Here is a 21297-nt window from a genome sequence, read left to right on the forward strand (position 1 = left end):
AGCCTTCCAGCAAGCATGGAAATGAAACATAGTCCAGAAATCACTGAGGTCCCCTGGGAAATGCAGGGTAATGTTCAGATGCCCTGACTTCTCTGTGGTTTTTGATATTTGTTTTTTTCCTCGAGGTGTTTCAGGTGAGCAAACAGAGGTTGGAAATATCAGGGTGAGTGTCACCATCATCTCAAATCCCCCCCAGTGCCAGCAGTAGAGCTGGAGTGAAGTGGCAGGGGCTGTGGAGATGATGCTCACCTGGGTTACGCTTATGAGGGGCTCTTGTAGTTTTTGGCTGCTTGGTTGTGGTGGTGTGAATGACATCCCAGAAGCCATTGTCTGAAGCGAGGGAAAAAAAAAACCAAGATGATGTTAACTTTCTGAAACGTGGATTCAGAGGGGTGCCGTGTGGGGAAACCCCCACTCTGCTAGGAGACTGGGTCTGCACTGGGCCAGCTCTGTGCTCTGGGGGCACCCCTCCCTCTGCATGCTCTGTGGATGCTCAAGCCTGCAGGGAGCATCCACAACTACCTGGCACAAATACCAATATTACCTGGCTTCCTTGGCCTGGGGAAGGGCTTGGGAGTTGGCTTGGTTGGTTTGGTGGTAGTCTCCACAGGCGTGTCAAAGTAATCAGCCAAATCGGAGTCTGTAGGAGAGAAGGGATTATTACACTCCTGTTTGTGGGGATGGCACAAGGCTCTGTAGGTGTTGTGTGATGGTGCTGCACCATTGGTAAGGCCTCCCATGTCAGGCTGGAACTGGAAAGGGCATCCAGCCACTTTGCTGCTCAATTGTGACCTATCACAAAAGCTTTGGAAAAGCCTGGCCACCATTTCAGTTTCCCCATTCAAGCTGTGGCTGCTGCCCAGCCCCAGCAATTAAAAAATAATTCACTTTTGGGGTAGTCCTGCTGGTACTTGCATCTCCTGAGAGTTGGTGCAGATGAGAAGGGGCTGTGGGACCGAGCCAGTGGCTGGGATGCTGCTCCCTGTGCTGCCCATGAGTGACCTTAAGCTGAGCAGAGCATGCACAGAGAAGGGCCAGGGCATGGGAATCTACTGCAGGAGCCTCTCAGTGCCCTCATTCAGCCAAAAAAACACTCCGTGGGGAAGAAGGAACTGTCTGGGACAAAGCCTCAGCCTCCACATGTGTCCATTTCCCAGGGGGAGTTTATTGTATCAAACAATCTCTCATTCAGGCTGTGATCCAAACACAAGCCCTGTGTGTGCCTCTGGCACTTAGCTTTCCTTGTCCCTAGCAAAGACCATGGTGGCCATGGAGCCAGACAGTTCAATTTACCTAAATTTGTGCCAAGATCCTCATGCAGGGGTGAGCAGATTTACTTCTGAGCACTCCTCTGATGCAGTTTATTGCAGGCTCCTCCAGCAGGGCTAAGCAACCCTTTGCCTCCTGTGACTCTGTTATATTTAACAGGGACTCTTTGGCCAGAACTGAACCAGAGGAGCTGCTGGCAACAAAACCCATGTGAATTTAACAGAGCTTCCTCAACCATGGCACTGCTGCGAACTGGCCAGCCTGCACATTTGATGTGCACCAACAGTCAGAGACCCATTCTCCCCTGGATAGGAAAGTGTCACCAAGATGGGACTTTGTGTGGAGCCTAGGGATATCCTGGAATACAAAAAAAATTAAGGAAAATATCCTCTGGACTTACTCCTGGAAGGAAAGCTAGCAGATGCCATGCAGACAGGAACACAAGCCCTTCTGTAGCTGAGGAGTGATTTATGTCTTCTCCAATAGGACACTACAAAGTGTGTGAAATTCTGCCTTGGTTGTAAATGCTCCACTGCCCCTCACCTTCAGCATGGACAGAAATATAAATATTGCATTTCTCTGGCTGCACAGAACTGTGCAGGTCCACACACCAGCTCCAGCTTCCCCATGGGCAAGTAAAGGGGTCCCAAAGCAGCTGCTGAGGCAGCAGCACTCAGCCACACATGGGCAGCCCATGGGGGCTTACTCAGTTCAATCCCACGGGAAGTGCACCCCACACTGAGCTGAGATGGTATGCATGCAAGAAGGTCTCACCTGTCCCAGCTGCTGGCTTTCTCGGGCCCTTGGGAGTGGCTGAGATAAAACAGATGGGGAGGAAATGTGTTAGTCATAGGCATCACCAAAAATGGCACCTCTGGATTGAGAATGAATGGCAAAGATTTCACCACAACTTTCTGACATCTGCATTTGTAAACTCAGGGCAAGGGGCTGTTAACACCCTGCACACAATGTGTGGCCACAAAGATAGGGACTGCTCATGGGTGAAAATGGAACCCAGTGCTCTACAGGGCACTGCTGCCTTAAGATGAGCCAGCATCCCATCCCAGCTGGTGAAAAGCAAGGAGCTGCAACAATCTGCTCTAAAGTTCCTTTGATACAGCAGCAGACAGGCAAGGGTAGATGCTGCACAGAACAGCATTGCAGCCAGCAGCAAGTTGCCAATGTTTTGGTGTCCCTGGCCTGGTCAGTCAGTCCAACAACAGATAATTTCCCATGGTGTGTTGTGTACGGGAGATTTCCGTGTCAGCTGGAGGGCTTTCAGTGACACCCTGATACTCAAATCCCAGCTCCCCTTGCTGCTCCTGGGCTAAAACAAGCTACAAACAGCCATTGAGGGAGGAGGGAGCGAGCAATATGGAAAACACTGCCTAATAATAGTGGCTGGCATTACTAAGTATATGAATAAATTATGAGTAAGAGCTGTGGCTGCTCTGTTCCCATTAATTTCCATTACACTGGAGTGGTGCCACTGGGCTTCACTTCCAGCATGCTGATATGGTTTGATGTGACCCAACTCCAGACCCTTCATTTGCTTTTTTGGGGGGCTGACGAATCCAGAGTGGGATGCAGCACTTGAGGAGGCCATGGTGGACAGTGCTGCCTCTTCCCTCACTGCTGGAATTCCAGCCTGGAGAATGCCACTTTCCCTCCACATGAGGTGGCCATTAGTCCTTTCTAACCAGGTCTCCTCATGTGCTCCATTAAAGGGCTTTTTCAAAATCCTAGATGAGCTGCATCAGCCTGGTGACCAAATCTGATACCCCAATGCCCAGCCTGGTACACTGCAGGAGAGCTTCAGAGAGCATCCTCTATTCCACATAAACTCCAAAGTAACACAGCAGAAGTATCCGTCTGTTGTTAGACTACAGCACAAGGCGTTTCAAACACTGGTACAGCTTTCCCTTTGATACACATGGGTATATTCTGCCTGATCCCAGAGCCTAGCATCGCTCATGGAGCAATCCCTGCTGCTGCCCCAACAGGTGCTGGGTCTGGGGACAGCAATGAATAGCGTGGGGAGTGCTGGGCAGCAAGGGGTCCTGGGTGCTGGCATTTGCAGCTCTGCCACAGCATCTCCATGGCTGGGTAGCAAAAGAAGCCAGACACGTGTGTGGGTGCACAGTGGTATTGGGCTCAGCCCTTGGCACTGGGGGAAGGCATGTGACATTTCCCAGGGAGGGAGGTGAGCCTCCTCCCATCCTTCAGCTGCTGTGCTGGCAGTTAGGTTTTGCCCTTGGGGTGTAAAACCCTGAAATACTGAATGCTGCATGTCAGCAGTGAGGCACCCCCTGAGGAAGTGAGTTTTCTTTGACTAATGGGCTACACTGGAACTCCAGCAAAGCAGAGCAGTGACCTCATGCGCTGTTTGCTTTCCCAGGCACCATACTGCAATGGGAGCAGGGAACAACCTGGTGTTTCCCCTGCCTGGCCAGGCACAGTGAGCTACCCTCCACAGCTGGGGAAGGGAGGGATGATGCACTGGTTCTAGGCCAACAGGGCCAGGCCTGGTGGTAGGCGTTACTGAGGGATGCAAGGAAGCCAAAAGGGCAAATTCATTGCCATTGCTACCTCAGAGCACAGGTATGTTGTGCCTCTGTGGTTCCTCACAGGAGTCATTACACAAAGGGCACCTGGTCAGCAGCCAGCTTCTCCAGGAATATCTCCAGCTCCACTTGTGTGCAAACCCAGACCCTGTGTCTCCCAGGCAGAGAGGATGAGGCAGCTGTATCCTTTACCACCCTACCTTCCACCAGCATCAGATCCAAAGGAACAAATCACATCTATTAACATCTACTTGTTTTCTTCTCTTTAAGACAATGCAAAAATATGACTTACGTCGCCTGGTGACAGGGTCAAACAGGGCATCTTCTAGGTTGAAGTCATCTGTGTCATCCCCATGACCTGGAGACAAAAAATCAGCACTGGCTGTACTCACTTCCTATAGAGTAAACCACCTTCAAAACCGGACACACTTCACACAGAGTAAAGCACCTTTAAATAAGGCATGACTAGACTTGTTTGCTCAAATTGCTTTAGTATTTTTGCTGGTTTTTTCCAAGCTTGACCCAACACTGGTGATGACGAAGACATAAGTACTCTCCAAATGCTGTGACTGTTAAATGCAGAGCAGTCATCTCTGGATTTTACATTTCTCTGCCCTAATGGATGTGTTATAAAGACACATGTTATGCTTACATTTGTCAAGGAGAGCCTACCAATTCATCTCTCAAGCTGCCACTCATCTCTGGCTGTGCTCATGATTATATGATTGCTAAACACCATGAAAACATTGGGACAGTGTAGACAAATTTGGTGGCAAACAAAAAAGGCCTATGCCCCTCTCCTTCTCAAGTGCCTTCCAATATTGAAGGTTTTGCATGAAAAAGCTGTTGCTGCCTGCCAAGCATGACTTAGTATTTCAGAGGCTGCCTGCATCATTGTACCCTGGAAATGTGAACCAAGACCAAATCCCCATCCCAGGGATACACATGACAGGCACAGGCAGATATTTTTGTTAGAGATGCCTCACCACAACTCCAGTCCCATATCCCAGGGATAACTCAGGGTTACATCGTGTTCTACAACCGGGCCAGCTAATCCTTCCTTTCTCCATCTCTTTTTTGCATGGCATTAATTACTGTTGATTTAGCCTAGTTCTGAATGTATTTGTCTTGATAAATTCATGCTTTTACATCTCAGAGCATGCTGAGTAATTAATATCCTTTGGGTTTGCTAAGTACTGCAGCACTGCAAGAGAATGTTAAAATGGCTTTCCTGTTATTCCTACTGCTAAATGGATTTAGCTATTGCCACCTGAGCTCCAGCATGCTTCATGAATAAATTTAAAGCGTTACTGACAAGGACAATAACAATGGGAAGGCACAGTCCATCAGAAAGCAAACATCAACATTTCAGTGAAAAACTTCTACTGAGAGTGGTCACTAACTACTGCAACAGCTGCAGTTGTGGTTCCACTTACTCACACATCACCTCTATTCTCATTTGCCATCTGTTAAAGCACACTCAGCAGCCCATGTGATGTATGTGCAGGGGCAGGGGCTGGGAAGTTGCTGTGGGCTTCTCCCTGCTGGCAAAGGCTTGACATTAGGCATTGCTGGAGGGGGTGTGTAAAGAATGAATGTCCCAGCCCACACTGTGTCTCTCATCAAGCTGAACGATGCCAACACTTTCCTGTGAGCCAGGAGGAATGGCCAGCAGCAGGCAATGCAGGGAAAATCTGTGTGAAATCCACAGGGAGAAGTATGTGGAAGAGCCTCTTGCTCAGTACAGCAGGGCTATGTCTGCCACCCTCAGCCTCCCTCCATGACTCTCTCCTCCCTTCCCAAAATCTTTCCCTCTTAGGCTGTACTGCTGGTGCAATATTGGCACTGTGAGACAGGGTGTGCTCTCCTGCTCTGACAGCCTAGGTGAAGCTGAAGGGTTAACAAGTGCTCTGTATGTGCAAAGGAGCAAAGTTAGAAATGTGCAAGACCATCCACAGTGCTGAAGAACACCTGCCCAGCTCCAGGGCTTGCACAGGGGGCTGCCAAACCATCAGCATCCCTGCTGAGACTCAACACACTCATCACTATGCTGGCCAACTGCTCCAGCCTTATCAGTCTGACAATTTCATGCAGTCTTCTTTTCCTAGAATGGCTTTTCCCCCAGTCTTTACTGGATTTCCAGGAACTAACAGGACTCCATAATTTTTGTCTTCCTGTTTAAAAGCATGCTTAAAAATAGGCAGAAGGAGAAACCCATGTTGCATCTCTGGTGGGATGAGAAGCATTACCAGCCCAAACGAAGAAAATGTTCCATCACCATATGAGCTGGCAGGAGGGATGTGGTGACAACACTAACTTGCATCAATATGCCAGGAGCCCTCCCTTCCCTCTCCCTCACTCTTGCTCTCCATGATTAAGTCAATATTAAGGCACTGACTTGCTACACGCTGAGCCCTATGTTAGTGTATCATCCCCATGCTTCGCCTCCAGTGCAGGAACCAAAATACCGAGTGGAGGAGTGGACAGTTGCGGGGTGTGTGTATCTCACATGTCCTAATGAAGGGCTGTAGGGGTTGTGGATCTGCATGGAGATGTCCCCACCATGGAGACATGGGCCGAGCAGGGAACACAGTGTCCCAAAAAATGGGATTCCCCGCCTGGCTTTGGGGGGCTCATTGGACCTGCCAGCTGAGAAGCACTTACAACCTCCCTGGGTTTGGTGATGACTCCTCTCGGCAACTCTCCCAACAAGATGAGAGGAGGGTGCCCCTTCCAAAACCACTCTCCAAAGAGCCAAAAGGCACATGAGGGGACCAAGGAGTGGGGAGTGAAAGGTGCCCAGGGCCCTCCATCCTCATGGGGCTAAGGTAAACAACAACTGCTAAAGAATCCTTGGCTGGAGCTGCATCTTGGGGCCTTTCCCCACATTGGCAGGAGAGGTGGGAATGTTGCCCAAATGAGGGTTGGGAAAACTATGGATGCACTGAATTGCCCAGTAAAACCTTCCCAGGAGCAGCAGTGCTTGGCACAAGCCATTACCAAGAGCTTTCCTAATGCTGCCCATGGCAAACTAGCATCCTTTTTCAAGATCCCTCTAGGCACTGGCAAGGATTAATAATAGACTGCCAGTTGATTGAAACTGACAACATCTCTATATCATGCAAAGGGTGTTACAGAGATATTAGACCTTTTATAGATCAATAACCGAGCACTGTCGTCACAGGAACACAACCTCCCCTGCAACGGATAAGACTGGAATGCTCTCTTCATTCTTTTACTCTGTTATTAAGTGGTAACAAATCTAGCACTTCATGGCCCGACACCGAAAACCTCACCAGCTCTTGGTATGTGTGTTTACATACAGCTCTTTTGAGGGCAACACTGTCCTGTGCAATCCCTTTGCTCCTAGGGACCTGACACTGCTCCACAATCACTGGAGGAGTGGAGCTTCTGAAGCCCATCCTCTGATGGGAACTCATGCACAGCACAGAGTATCTTTACAGTAAAGGTTTATATTTTTTTTTTCAGGAGAGGTTGGGGTCCATTCCTACACATCAGCACTCACAAGCTACTGAGCTGCATGCAGCAGAGTTCATTTATAATGCCCATGAAGCAGAGTCAGGGTGGTGCATGCCCTGACATGTCACCTCCCCTGTAGGCCATCCCCACCCACAACCTGTTATAGGGCTCCAAGAGCAGTGATATGCAAAACCCCCATTTGCTGGTTGCTCAGTACAGGGCAGCAGTATGGAATCCTTGTTGGGGCTGATGACTAGGCTAGTTTGGGTCATTTTTGTCCCTACCCTTGCACTGGGTCTTTGGAAGAACTCTGCTCTTTGGCTACTAGAAGAAAATGCACATCCCCTGGGGCAATTGTGCGCAATTCCAGCCCTGTGTGCCACCAACCAATGGCAGTGGAGCACCCATAGGACTGCAGCCCAGTGGCAAGGGGGGAACAGGCAAATGAGATATGTTTTCCATATTTTTATTTAATCTGACAATCCACAGAGACCAAGCTGGGACATCACATGGCATTCAATAGGAATCCCCCAAAGCCAGAGTGGGGAGTTGGGGCTGCAGCTGCATCCAGTAGAAGCTGTAGAACATGGGTGAGAGTTACGGCTGAGCCAGCACTGCAGACTCCCCCGCCTCTTGCTGAGTCTCCTTGCCTTGCTGGGAGTATTTTTAATCAGAGCTAGCTGCTCTTTGAATGTATAAGGTTTTTGTGCCTTAATGTATTCTCTCCTCATTATTTTCTGTAGCAGGCAGCTCAAACGCAAAATTGTACTCATCAGCTTTTTAGCTTCTACAATTATATATATATTCTAATTAAGCCCCACTGTTTGACAAAGTTTGAATTATAGTATCATAATTCACACTCTGTATATTGCCAGGCTGTCTGCACCAGTCAGAGAGGTGTATTCCATTTTTTTAGCGCCAGCCCACAGATCTCTTTGTGCAATATATATGTGTTTAGCTTCCCTGGGAATAGAGAGCCTGCGACAGTACAAGATTGACAGCCTGGCAGATTACGGGAGAATGCAAAGCAGGTACAAGGGCAGCAGAAAGTAATTCCAACTGCCTGACTTTTATGCATCCACCTTAGGAGCAACACAGTGGGCGGGGGAGCAGGAGGAAAGCAGGAAAGTAAGTACTATGGTAGCCAAAAGGGTGTCCCCAGCGACCAACTTCATCTTTTGGGTTCCAAGTTACGCTGTTGGCACACGTGGGTGGTCCCCTGACAATGGGAACCTACAGCTGTGCTTGGACCTCTGGGCAGGATGCTGGGAAGGAGGGGTTTGGGAGCAGATCCATGTTGCTGGACCTCTGGGCTGCATCCTCACAGTGGGGTTTCTGCCGTCTCAGCCTCAGAAGTCTGGGGGGAGTAAATGGCTGCTCCTCCATGGGCATGGGTCTGCCCTGCAGCAGCTGGGGTGCCTGGGGCAGCACTGAGTGTCCCTAGGGACCTCTCCCAGTGCAGGTGATGGCACAACACCACTGGCCAGAGCAGAACAGATCCCCATCAGGACAGAGCAGAGCTTCAGACTTGCCAATGCCTCCACCACTCCTGTCTGAGCACTGGCCCCAGCCACTGCCAAATGTATGGGAAATTTACTTGCAAATCCCAAATTCTTGCTGACTGCTAAGGCAAAAGCACAGTTCCATGTGTGTAGGGTGAACAGTGCTCCTCAGAGCTGGGGTGTCAGAGATAGCAGTACTGGTGGGGCAGCTTCAGTGCAGCTGCACTGCTCCCAGTAGACGGGCCAGGCTGCCTCCTCAGCACAGACCTCCTCCTCAAGGTAGCTCTGCCTTGAAAAGCAGACTTTGAACTTCCAATCCATCTCAGCTGCTGCCAGGGAAGACTGGCTGCCCTGCACAAACAAGCTGTCAGCAGCCTGCCAGGGCAAGGGGTGAGAGGGCTCTGCTGGGAAGCAAAGTGTGGGAGAAACAGCCCCCTGCATCCACCCCAGCAGTGGGACCAACAGCTGATGCTGAGGATACATCACTCCAGCCCAGGGCATGACCAGTCAACAGCAGTGGGACACATTTCCCCAGCTGGGATGACCCCCGCTCCTTGCAGGGGATGAAGCAATGCTGCTGTCCTTGCTCTCTATTCTCAGTGAAACGTTTTGATTTTCAGAAGTACTAATCAAAAATCACTCTTGATTATGGCAAAAACAACCTCTACTGTTTTTTTGGGGTTTTTTTTAATGCAATTAACAAGGGTGTATGGTAATTCCAAGCAATCTTGCTCTTGAGATTAAAGGAAAGCCTGCCAGGAAGCACATGAATAAAGCTTTAAGATGAGAATTTGCATAATGAAGACTTTCTCTTTGTGGAGGGACTGATGGTGGTTGTGTCTGAAACCTATTAAGGGAAACGCCTAAAAGCCTCTACTGCAGCCACTACAGGGCACTGCTGTCCTGACCTGTGCAGGCTCCAGTACCTATACTGCCCTCAGGTCCCTGGTATGAACCTCAGCTCCACGACAATCCCAGCTCTGCCCCTTTCCTCCAGCCAGTGCCCTGGCATAGGGCAGGAGAGGCAGCAGAGCCCCAGTGCAAGCTCTGAAGTCTGCAGCTCAGGGCAACACACCTTACCTGGGCTCTAAGCTGCAGGGTAACACCATGGTTCAGTATGCCGGGGCAGCTGCACACAAAACAGGTGTATGTTACAATTTGATTTCAAGGCTTACTAAGAATAATATAAATTATTTGGCAGTGGTACCCAATAAGCTCTACACCCAGCAGAAGTGATGGAGCTGGTGAGGAAAACATGACCAGCAAAACCAGCCTACATCAGGCTCCTTCCCAGCAGACATCACTGGCACCATGATGTGGGGCAGGGCCAGAAGAGTGTCTTGGTAAGCAGGTGAGCCCTCAGTGGGACCTGCTTGGCCACACACTGGATGCTCAAGGGCTGCAATGCCCTTCCAGCCTGCACCATACTGAGGGCTGCACAAAGGTCCGAACACATCTTCTCCCCACCTGGTGCAGAAGGACAAACATCCAGCTTGCTTCCAAAGCACCTAAAGAAGCAGCACCACCCTGCACACTGTGCCATGTCCTACAGCCCTGGGGGAACAGCTGGGGATTTAGTCTGTGCTGCCATGACCACACCAGGAGCTGCCAGCAGGTCCCTCTGCAGACAGTAGACAAAAAACAGAGCAGGGAGGAGTTTCTCAACTGCTGCCCTATTGCACAGCCTCTCCCACTCCTCCGCAGTGAAATTTAGAACCCCAGAGGGAAGCACCCTTGACTTGTTTTCGCCAACTGCTGCATCTGGTAACTGGCTTGCACAGAGCCCACCCTATTTACCAGGGGCTGGCATAGAGGCTGCAAGGAACCCTTGAAAGCTGAGGGCCCCTACCACAGACAGAAAAACACCTCTGGGAGCCAGCACCAACCCTAAACAGCTCTGAGGGAAAGTAAAGCCCCGTCAAGGTCAGCAGGACAAGAGCCAGGAAAGGCTTTGTATAGGGATTTCCAATGAAATGCCTTGGACTGGAGGCTGATGGCCAGGTCTTCCCCATCTCTGGCTCCACAGCAGCATCTCTGACCCCATGTGAAACAAATGTTTCAACAACTCTTCCATCACAGGATGGTTTGAGACCAGGCTGCCCTGCTCTGGCAATATAAGATGCCAATCAAAACAGTTTTCTTCAGTAGCAGCACTCCAGAAGCTTTCCAAGTTTCTAGGGCTCTCTGCCATCACAGCGCATGGAGCAGGTAATGTTTTCTAAGCAACTTTAATATGATAGCTGTGTTTTGAGGTTTGTGTCAAAGAGGGCTCTGTCACAGCACTGCCAAAACCTGCTTTCAATTAGTCCCAGATCAATTGCACCTGGAGCAAAAGGCTGACAGGTTTAGAGCAGAAATATTTAAGGTTCCTCCCTTTCTGGGGTGTGCCTTAGCCCAGTCTTGTACCTGTGGTGAGTCTGGAGTAGTGCCCAACTTTTTGTGCCTGGAATGGGTATGAGGACATTATGGCCAAGGACCAAGGAGGGCAGGACAAGCTCAGCCTCTCCCAGCCCTGATATGAGCTTTGAAAATCTCTTACCCTCCCTGGGACTGTGGGAAAATGTTCCAGGTGTAATCCTCAATAACTTAAAGGTGTATCTGATAAGAAAGGGAGCTGGTTTTCCTTTCCCCTTTCTTGCTGTTTGTTTAGGATTTTTTTAAAAACAATGTTTATACCTAAAGGGGAAAGGATGTGGACAGCATCATTGTTTTATTCCCACATCCCAACCACTTTGCAAGAGGCCAAGGGGAAAGCAGCACTGAACCGACTGCACAGGATAGAGAATGGCTAAAGATGACTTTTCAGTGATGGAAAAAAACAAGTGTCATCCTGGGCTCAGGTTTGTCCCTACCAGATGCTGTGTGCAGGCCTCTGCTGGAGAAACGGATTACTGTCCTGGCAGAAAGGGAAGGGGAGATGTGGGAGTGCCATGAACACTGCCAGCAGGCACCAGCCTGGTTTCCCAAGACAGACATGATCTGGTGCAGTACTGCTGAGAGCCAGCCCTGTCAGGGACACACAGTTTGGGACAGGAGCAGGATCTGAGCTGAAACCACTCTAGGGGCAACCTTGGCACTCCCTGTGCCCAACTGCCCTGCTCCCAGCCCTCACTCAGCGTTACCATGCATAGAGTGGGAGACATGGACCCTAGCTCACTCCATTTCTGATTCCTAGTGAAGTTCCAAAAGCATAGCAAGTTCCTTTTCCTCCTATAATTGTGGGTGCAAGGCTGAAAATTGGGTCATGTGGTAGTTTGGGTGGGGGTAATTTTTATAGAACCTGGTCTGGGGCTGTGGTTTGGATTTGTGCTGAGAACAGTGTTGATAATTCAGGGCTGTTTTCATTATCACTCAGCAGTTCTCACCCAGAGCCAAGGCCTTTCCTGCTCCTCACCCACCCCACCAGCAAGAAGCTCCACGAGGAGCTGGGAGGGGACACAGCCAGGACAGCTGACCCCAGCTGACCCAGGGGATATCCCAGCCCATATGGCACCATGCCCAGCATATAGAGCTGGGGAGAAGGAGGAAGAGGGGAGATTTGGAGTGATGGTGTTTGTCTTCCCAAGTCATTGTTACAGGTGATGAAGCCCTGCTGTCCTGAGGATGGCTGAGCACCTGCCTGCCATTGGAAGTGAGGAATGGTTTGCTTTACCTGTTAAACTGCCTTTATCTCAACCCACGAGTTTTCTCACTTTTACCTTTCCAATTCTTTCCCCCATCCTGACATGGTGGGAGTGAGAAAATGGCTGTGTGGACCTGAGTTGCCAGCTGGGATTTACACCACAACAGCTACTTCCATGTTTTCCTGCCTGCTGTCCACCCTGAAAGATTACAATGTACATTCACATTAGCCATTTGATTTCTGCTTACACATTAAGCAATGACTACAAATTTGCCTATTGCCAAAAATGTCTGTTTACAAAAACTAGTCAACAAATTGTGGCACGAAAAGCATTTTGTTCATAACTCAGTGCAGAACGACTGATGACAAAGTCAGTGATGCAGGAGCCCAAAGAATACTGAAGCAGGAGATTAAATGCTTATCACCTGCTTACTAGTGGAAAGAGATTGTTTTCATCAGATAAAAATCAAGAGGAGGTGTGTAGTTAAAAGTAGGTAAATAGGGAATTACACAGTAAAACATCACTTGGGATGTGATGCTCCTGTTGTATTGTGTTATTTAAAATCAGAAACAGAGCAGTAGTGTGAATGAATACTCAGGTAATGCTGACATATGGAGCAGGGCTCTGGGAGAGCATGGAGGATTCAGCCTTCTCCTCTGGCTGATGGCATCTGTCTGCGCTGTCACGACAGCTGCACTGCAGGGCTCCTGCCTGTCCACTGCTGTTCCTGCCTTCCCACATCACCTCCCCGTGTGCTCTGGGTCATCCAGCTCTGCTGCTCCTGGAGCATCCCAGATCCAGGAGGTGCTGCCATGGGAAGGAGCCAGCATGGAGAGACAGTAGGGTGGGGAGTTGCACCCTCCAAGTAGGAAGCAGCAAGAGAGATAATTCTGAGCAGATGGTGCAGGAACTGGTGGTGATTTTTAACCACCCAGCTGGCAGCTGTGAAACTACCTCTCCTGGTTCACCCACAGCAAGAGAAGCTGTGCCACATCCCTCAGCCTTTTCCAACAGCTTGTTTTCAATGAGGTGAGTTTGGCTCCTTGCTTTCATAGAGGAACCTGGAGAAGGCACTGAAAAGGGGAGTTTGGGGTACAATATGTAGCTTCTGCTACTTCCCATACCCAGCATGGGGATCTTCATCCCCACCACCAGAGGAATAGATTTTAGCTCCGCTGAAATCCCTGTGAGTGCAGAGGCAGTACTTGCCTCTCTCCTTATAATCAGAGCACTCTTTGCTATTAATGTGGCATGAAATAATTTCAACATAAAACTAGGTGCTCAGTGAGCTCACAGAGAAGTCCAGCAACAGGTCTCTCACTCTCTTTGACCCTTCTTAGAGAGGAAATAGCACCAACACTTACAAACCCAACTGTTTGCAAACTGTCATGGCTGAGATTTTCTCTGTGAAAGTATAAATAATTCACCCAGTTAAGACCATCATTACAAAGAAGAAAGAAGGAATACACTATCTTTTTAAATATATGTTTAACCTCACTTAAAAATACTCTATTTTCTGCATAAAGTGAAAGACATGTTTGGGATCTGTGGGTGTTTTTAAAAGCATAATGAGCTCAAAGCTTATTGCTGTCCTGGGGCAGGAGAAGGTGGTGGTTGGAAATAAGAAATTCCAGTTTCCTCAAAAAATTACACAGAACTGCATGGCATGGGCTCAGTGTCTCTTGACAGTGCAAGAGACAGTGTGTCACCAGCACCAGTAGCTGGGGCCTGGACAGTGGGGCCAGGTTAAACACCCACCCCAGCAGAAGCACCTGGAGCAGAATCCAGCCTGTGGCTAGGTCACAAAGCAGGGGCTCAGAGAAGGCTTGCACCAGCTGGAAACATCACCCTGGATGGGATGGTTTGATTTTGGGGCATACAACCTCTTCTGTCTAGAATTACATTGGCATAACATTGGTTGCATGGTGATTTTAGGTTGGACATTAGGAGGAATTTCTCCACAGAAAACATGATTAAACATTGGAATGGACTGCACAGAGAGACAGTGGAGGCACTGTCCCTTGAGATGTTTAAGAGACTAGATGTTGCACTCAGTGCCATTGTGTGGTTGACATGGTGGTCTTTGGTCACAGGTTGGACACAATGACCTCATAGGTCTTTTCCAACGTAACTGATTCTGTGATTCTCTGGCCAAAAGAACTTCTAGGGTGAGAAAATGTGCTACATGAAGTTGCACCATTTCTGGGTCTTTCTACTTCTGCAGGCTCTGTGATGGAAACTAAGCAAAGCTCCAAGAGGAAGGCTGTGTAACAGATGGTAGGATGGGACCTGGGGAGGTTTTTACTCTAAATGAGTCTATATTAGTCTGGCATTGTTTTCACTCAGATTTTACTGTCTGGAAAGATGACCCAAGTCCTGCAGTAGCAGGAACACCTGAATGGAGGTGTCTGGTCACCACAGAGACATCCACCAAGCTGCTCAAGTTCACCCCACAGCAAGATCATATAGAGATCCAACATTAAGATAGAGGCATTCCCTAAGCTCCTGCCCCTAAAAGAACATGTTTGTCAGCAGACAAAACTTTATGGACACAGACTAATGTGCTGTTCAAAATCTTATCTGCTATCTAATATTTGTTCTTCAGCACAAGCACCTCTTTTGCCATCTAAAACTGAGGCTGGAAACCTCTTCTGCTTGTTTAGCTTTTGCCTTCTACCCTCCCAGAGCCAGAACTTAAGTTACCCCTAAACACCCAACCTGGAGCATGTCCTTCTGAAGAAGTATTTGAGTAAGATTATTCTAACTCTGACAAGTTCTTGTTACCCAGACTTCTTTGTGATGGGCACAGAGAGCATTTCTAAGGGCAAGCAAAACTCTGTCTGAGCATCTCTCTTTCCCCAGCACCTTATTTGCTGGAGACAACCCTGTACCAGCCTGCACAGCCTTTCAACAGCAGAATGATGCTGTTCACGGCATCCTTCCTCCCTGTCTGAGCTACCATCTCCAAAATCTTGCCAATGCCTCTGGTTTTGCTTGCTTTGGGTTTTTTACACTTTTATGTGGTGACTGCACCAGATCCCTACAGCAACCTGGCCATCCATTTCCCTGAAGATGCTGCTCATGTGGTTGGGAAACAGAGCTCACACTCAGCATCAGCTTTCTGCCTGTGGCCCCAGTTCTCCTCCCACAGCAAGTTTCCGTGTTCCCTAGACAAGGTTGAAAAGCAAAGGAAAAGGATTTTGGAGTGACTGCAAGGCAGTTTCTTAAATATATATTAGCATTAACTTCAGCCTCATCGCACCAGCAGGCTGAGCTCTCAGAAGATCAAACCCAAAGCCGATCCTGAGCAGTTCCACTGAAATCCCTGTGAGTGCAGAGGCAGTACTCACCTCTCTCTTTGCCATGGCTACTGGGCAACTCATCTGGAAAATCCATGGCAAGTGACCTGTCATGGGGTGACTTTACCTTTAAGGTGGTTTTGGGAGCTAAGGAAGTTGAAGCTGCTGGGGACTGATGGGAGTCTTTTCTCCTGACCAATTATCGGTCATTACTGGGAATTGACAGCAGTTTTGACCATTGAAAAGTGGGATCAACTTATGAACCCTACCTTATGATGTAAAGTCAGAGCACTCTTGTTCTCTTTGTTTCCTGGCTGTGAAAGGTAACAGAGCTCCGGCTGGCCTCCCGCTGAGCCTGCCGCGTCTCCCGGCGGGGAGATGGGGCCTGTGGGGGCTTGCTCCGGGCTCTGGCCGGGCCAGGCCGGTTCTTGGCTAAGCTGCAGTTTTTGCCGTGACAAAATTCACCAGAGACTGCTGAGTAAAGAAAGGAAAAAAAGCTCTGGACCTGCGGCGTGCTGAGACAGCGACCACACTCTCCAGAGCAGCCATGAGGAATTTTCTATAGCAGACAGCTCCAGCTCCTGCTCCAGCAGAAGTCACAGAACCATCTACAAAAGCCTGGGCAAGATTTTAACCCTTTTTCATTACCCAGATGAGACTTGCAGATTAATCTTTTTATCCAGAGAGAGAAAAATAGAGTAATCAACATGTAAAGAGACTTTATAAACTATCAGAGACCGTAAAGAAAAGAAGCTTCAGAAAAGGTAGAGAATAAGGAGATGCTTTATAAGCTGAAAATACTTTTCTGTTGAGGCTATGGAAATGGACAATAAGGTCTTGAAAAAACTCCTTTAATTCATGACAGTATATAGGGAGGAATAGAGTGTTCAAAGTGTAAATTTTGAGTAAAACGTAGAGTGATTGTGATACAGTAAAGTGCTAGAATAGAGTGAAGCGAAAATTTGAAGCCTTGGGGGGCAATGAGAAAACTGTTTTCTAGTGAAGCTCACAGAGACAGATGAAGAAGACTTTTGCCTTTGAATAACTCATCCTTAAAATGATATCCCTAGACTTATGGCCCATAACACACCTCAGAGTGATGTGAAATAGGAGGAGTGAGCTCTGATGAAGCATTTCTGGGCAGCTGACATCAGGGCAATAGAAAACTATAGCAGAAATAGTTTTCTCGTGAGACACTCCATAGATTAACAGGAAGATACTTTTGTTTCTCTACAAAAACTGATGAAAAGACTGTAGCAGGAATTGGGACTGTTTCAACCACTAAAGTTCCAAAGTTTTTGTCTCTGTTGTCATGTGAACAAAGGAATGGTGGGTAGTAGGGGATAAAAAGGGTTTTCTGGAAGTTTATTCTGGTGTTCTTATTATTGTAGTTTGTTAATAAACTTTCTTTATTCCTTTTAAGTTTTAAGCCTGTTTTGCTCTTGTTCTAATCCATATCTCACAGCAAGAAAGAAGTAATTTTTTTTAGTTACTGGTTTAAACCCATGACATGACCCTAGCAAGTGATGGGACACAGAGACACAGGGTCACCTGGCACTGGCACCCCTTTTCTGCCAGCTGCAACCATGGACTCTGTTTTCTTCTCAAAAGTGTTCCCTCAGCAGTCACATTCCTGTGCTCACATCCTAAATCACAGCCAGTTACTCCAGCATCTGGACCCCCAACTTTAAAGTTTCCCTTTCAAAGTCCTTTCATGTTCTACATTTTAATGTCCGACATTCATCTTCTCCCACTTTCCTTATTTGAGCACTTCCACTAATTGTGAATTGTATCAATCAGCTAACAAAGGAATTATTGCAAAGCTTTTCTCTTTGCCATCAGTGTTACATAGTTTTTTAAACATATGTTTTTTCAATAGAGTGGCTTCAGAAGCAATGTCTAATAAAAGCCCTGTTTTTCCTTTAGTTAATTGTAAAGTTAAAGTTAAACCTCCAACAGATATTCTTCCAAGAAGAAAACAAATTTGGGTTTAAAGTAGTTTTGAAAGTTTATTCTAGTCAACTAAGGAGATCAATAGACTCTTCTGGTTTATGAGCTTTAAGGGCTGAAATGTTTGCAACAGATGTAAGAAAACGATCATATTTTTGTAGCAGAGAGAAAAAACTCAAGAGTTAAACAGCCATTTCCATGCACATATCACTTAGGTTGATAGAAGAAAAAGTTTTAAAGTACAGGTAGAACCATGGAAATTAATTATTTCCACAGCTATGTACATAAATATCTTATGCACATTTAATTAATGCATATGTGTTCAGAGATCAGAGATAATTTGTGAGAAAACCAATTTGGCTTCTCCCACTGTCATACACACTAAAGACATCTAATGTCTTTAATTATCTAAGTAAAAATTATTCTTTAAATGTATTACTTTGACTTGTCACTGATACCTGGTAATTATAACTTTAAAACGCAATCTATTGTAACAAAGCTTTTTAACAGCTTTATACAATGTTACTATCTCCTTCAGTTTTGACAACAATACCAAACCAAGCCTTTCTCTTCTACTCCAAGTAATTCCTCCCTGCAACTCATCTGGAAAATCCATGGCAAGTGACCCTAGCAAGTGATGGGACACAGAGACACAGGGTCACCTGGCACTGGCACCCCTTTTCTGCCAGCTGCAACCATGGCTGCCCAGTGCAAAGCAGAGTCCAGACACCTAAAAAAACATGTGGAAAAGAGGTGGCTCCTTTCTGTTTTTTCCATGCTCTCCATTGGGCACGGTGGTGTGGAGGTGGTGCAAGGGAGCTGCCCACAGTGACTGCAGCCATCTGTGCAACAGTTATATACAGCTAATTAGACTGTCTAATATTACTGTGCAACAGTTATATATAGCTAATTATACTGTCTAATATTACTTTCACATTTAAGTAATTATTATAATTACAATATTGAAAGCAATATTAGATAGCATAATTAGCTATATATAACCCACCCACAGCTGGTGGGTGCTGGTAGTCACACTTGAGAGGAGAGGTGATCTGTAAGATGCCACCTATGAAGACACAGATGACAACACAGCTTGTCAGTGCTGAGACGGCAACTTTGGAGGGCATGCTCAACTGCTCATATCATCATTTGTAGAGTGAAGTTTTTCTTCAACATTTTCTTACAAAACATAAAGCACAAAAACTGCATGTGCCCCTTCTGCCTGGCCTGCGAGAGGAAACCTTGTGCTCCTTCTGAAAAGCCCTCAGATGTCAAATTTGCAAGCTTTCGATGAAAACGCATCAATGCATTTCTGTACTGGCTTATGGGACTGAGGACAGGAAAGGGGAAAATAACAAGAGTGGAAAGTTTATTGTTTCACTCTTACTGTTTTCCACAAACATGTGGTTAACCCTGCATGACTCATAAACATGAAACATAACTACATTTTGGGAAAGTCACAGATCCATGAATTTAAAGCACCATGCAATGTGCTGGCATAGGGAATGCTTGCCTCTGGCTACAGCATTTGCACTTGCAAATAGTTGGTACCCTATAATTAATGCTGGTTTCCAGCACAGCAGCCACAGGCAGACAGGCTGTGGGTAGCGGCAGTTTGGAGGCACAGATGGATGCAGCACAGCTGTGTCTGATAGCCCACTGATGGGGCACTGAAGCACATAGCCATGAATGAAGGGAAAAGCACTAGAATTTGATCAAAGAGAAAGCCAAACCAATTTTTTTCAATGAAAAAGTGAAGTTTGCCCCTGCTTTACTGGACTGTCCCAGACAAGACACAGATCAGTCTTGTGTCAGTAGTGGATCTGGAACACAGTTGCAGGAATCATGCTAAGTATTTTTGTTTATTATCCTTAGTTCTTGGTAATTTGTAAATCTCTGAGCTTCCAAGAAACTGGGCTGCCCACAGCTTGTCTTCAGCACTGCTGGAGCAACTGTTTCAGAACAAGAAGGAAAAAAAAAAAAAAGCTGGGGAATAGAGGCAGTGAAGAAGTGTGATTTCTATTGCTGCTGTTCTGAAGAAATGGCATAGAATGCCCTGCCTGGGAAACCCACTGCCTTCCCACCACCTGTTATTTACAGAATGATGGCAGGGAGGTTGTGCTGGTACCCAAAAGGCCAGGTCAGTGGTCAGTTGGGGAAGGGCTCCCAAGGCTCTCTCAGGATGCTGGAAAGCTGTTCCAACATATTTGGAATAGAGAGAGAGAGAGAGCAGGAGGAGTGGGCACCCACCCATGGATTGGGAGTGCCACTGCTGGAATACACTGGGGATGGAACCAGAGGCCACGTGGAAAGGCTGTGCCACACATCAGCACCTCGGTTTGGTGTGTCCCATGTCGGCAAGGTTCTGCACGGGAAGGGAGGCAAGGGCAGAGCCCGCCTCCCCTTACACAGTGATTGCATGGAGTGGCAGTTTAAAGCAGTTTGGAGAGGAGATAAAACTCAATGTTGTTCAATTACCTGTGAAGCCTCATGCTGGCAGGAATAACTTATGCATGTTTCAGTGAAATTCATTTTGTTACAAACACAGGCAAGGATATTTAAGAGATGGACTCTGCAGCCCAAGAGCTACAAAATGAAACAGAACAGCGTTTTTGTTTGCCCACACTGCAAACAACACAGAATGCAAATAGCTTTAGTACTGACTAATCAGATTTTTTTATTTTAACCTAAAATCAGGATTTTATGCACCATCTCAGCTCTGCCTGCCAAACTGATATCCATCAATTAAAAATGCAGCCGCTAACCTGGTCAGTATAACACAACTCTGTACGACACTGTTACCGTTCCAGGTGCACAAACAGGTAAGTACCAAATGCAAACAAACTAATTCCAGGCTGAGTCATGGAAAACCTAATCTATTCCAACAGCAAAAACTGCTTGGGGGTTCAGTTTGCTCTCTGCTTTGATGCTGATATCTTCCAACCAGTCTGCGCTTGGTGGGGTTTTTGTTTAGAAAAAATTTCCTGAGGCCTTTTACATAATTGCTATCTATTTTCTCTGTATAACTTTTAGAAGGACCTTTCTTTTCAATTCAAACACACATCTTTTTAAGAGTACTGTTGGGTTTTTTAAGGAGACAGAGTTTTGGTAAGCTTTGCATTGATCTTAATTTCTTCCTCCCCACCCTCCTAAAAATAGTATTTCTTTTTTTTCCTTCCTAGTTGCTGCTCAGCTGGGACCGATTTCTGGGTTAGACTATCCTGATCTACAGAAATAACACTGGGACAAAAAAAGGGTGAAAATACCACCAGCAGCCTGACAAATTTGGGTCACACAGAGAATCCACTAATCCAACAACTCAGTGAGCTGAGAGAGACAAACCCAAATTCCTTTCACGGTGACTCCACGGCTGCCTCTGTTTAGGATTAGCTGAGCCCCAGGCTGCCACAGAGCTTTATGCCTGCAGCATGGCACATCTTAAACATCGCTCTAACACTGTCACCCGAAGGCAGACGCTGCTTTCCGAAACGCGTCCGTCACCAGCACTGTCACCTAACGCAGGGCTCGAGCCGCCCTGCCTGTGGGTACCGGTGCAGGATGGGCCCCATGGCGAACGCGGGGAGCAGGGGCCGGAGGCGGGCAGAGCCCA

The 21297-nt window shown here is 47.4% G+C and overlaps 2 protein-coding genes and 1 long non-coding RNA gene across 9 annotated transcripts in view; 2 read left to right on the forward strand and 1 right to left on the reverse strand.

Annotated features, from left to right (window-relative positions):
• The window catches only part of MTMR1 (myotubularin related protein 1), a 74661-nt gene extending 53512 nt beyond the window's left edge, over positions 1-21149 (forward strand). The window contains exons 17-18 of one of the 2 annotated variants that reach the window (XM_086850543.1): positions 20385-20509; positions 20870-21149. In XM_086850543.1, coding sequence (XP_086706669.1) covers positions 20385-20465 — 81 coding nt within the window. In that variant the 3' untranslated portion in view covers positions 20466-20509; positions 20870-21149. The remainder of the gene's footprint in view (positions 1-20384; positions 20510-20869) is intronic. The other variant, XM_086850545.1, reaches the window with a different exon arrangement.
• Positions 1-21297, reverse strand: part of CD99L2 (CD99 molecule like 2) — a 48729-nt gene that overhangs the window by 26793 nt on the left and 639 nt on the right. For all 6 annotated transcript variants that reach the window (XM_086850576.1, XM_086850578.1, XM_086850577.1 and 3 more), the window contains exons 2-5: positions 4126-4191; positions 2044-2082; positions 545-640; positions 250-330 (exon numbers count right to left, since the gene is read on the reverse strand). In XM_086850576.1, the coding sequence (XP_086706702.1) occupies positions 250-330; positions 545-640; positions 2044-2082; positions 4126-4191 (282 nt within the window). The remainder of the gene's footprint in view (positions 1-249; positions 331-544; positions 641-2043; positions 2083-4125; positions 4192-21297) is intronic.
• LOC147650539 (uncharacterized) lies at positions 128-3230 on the forward strand. Its single transcript, XR_015276440.1, has 2 exons — positions 128-163; positions 1429-3230. It is a non-coding gene; the product is annotated as an uncharacterized LOC147650539 (long non-coding RNA).

The sequence above is a fragment of the Cyanistes caeruleus genome, chromosome 14, assembly GCF_971803275.1.
Source record: "Cyanistes caeruleus chromosome 14, bCyaCae1.hap1.1, whole genome shotgun sequence".
Lineage (NCBI taxonomy): Eukaryota > Metazoa > Chordata > Aves > Passeriformes > Paridae > Cyanistes > Cyanistes caeruleus.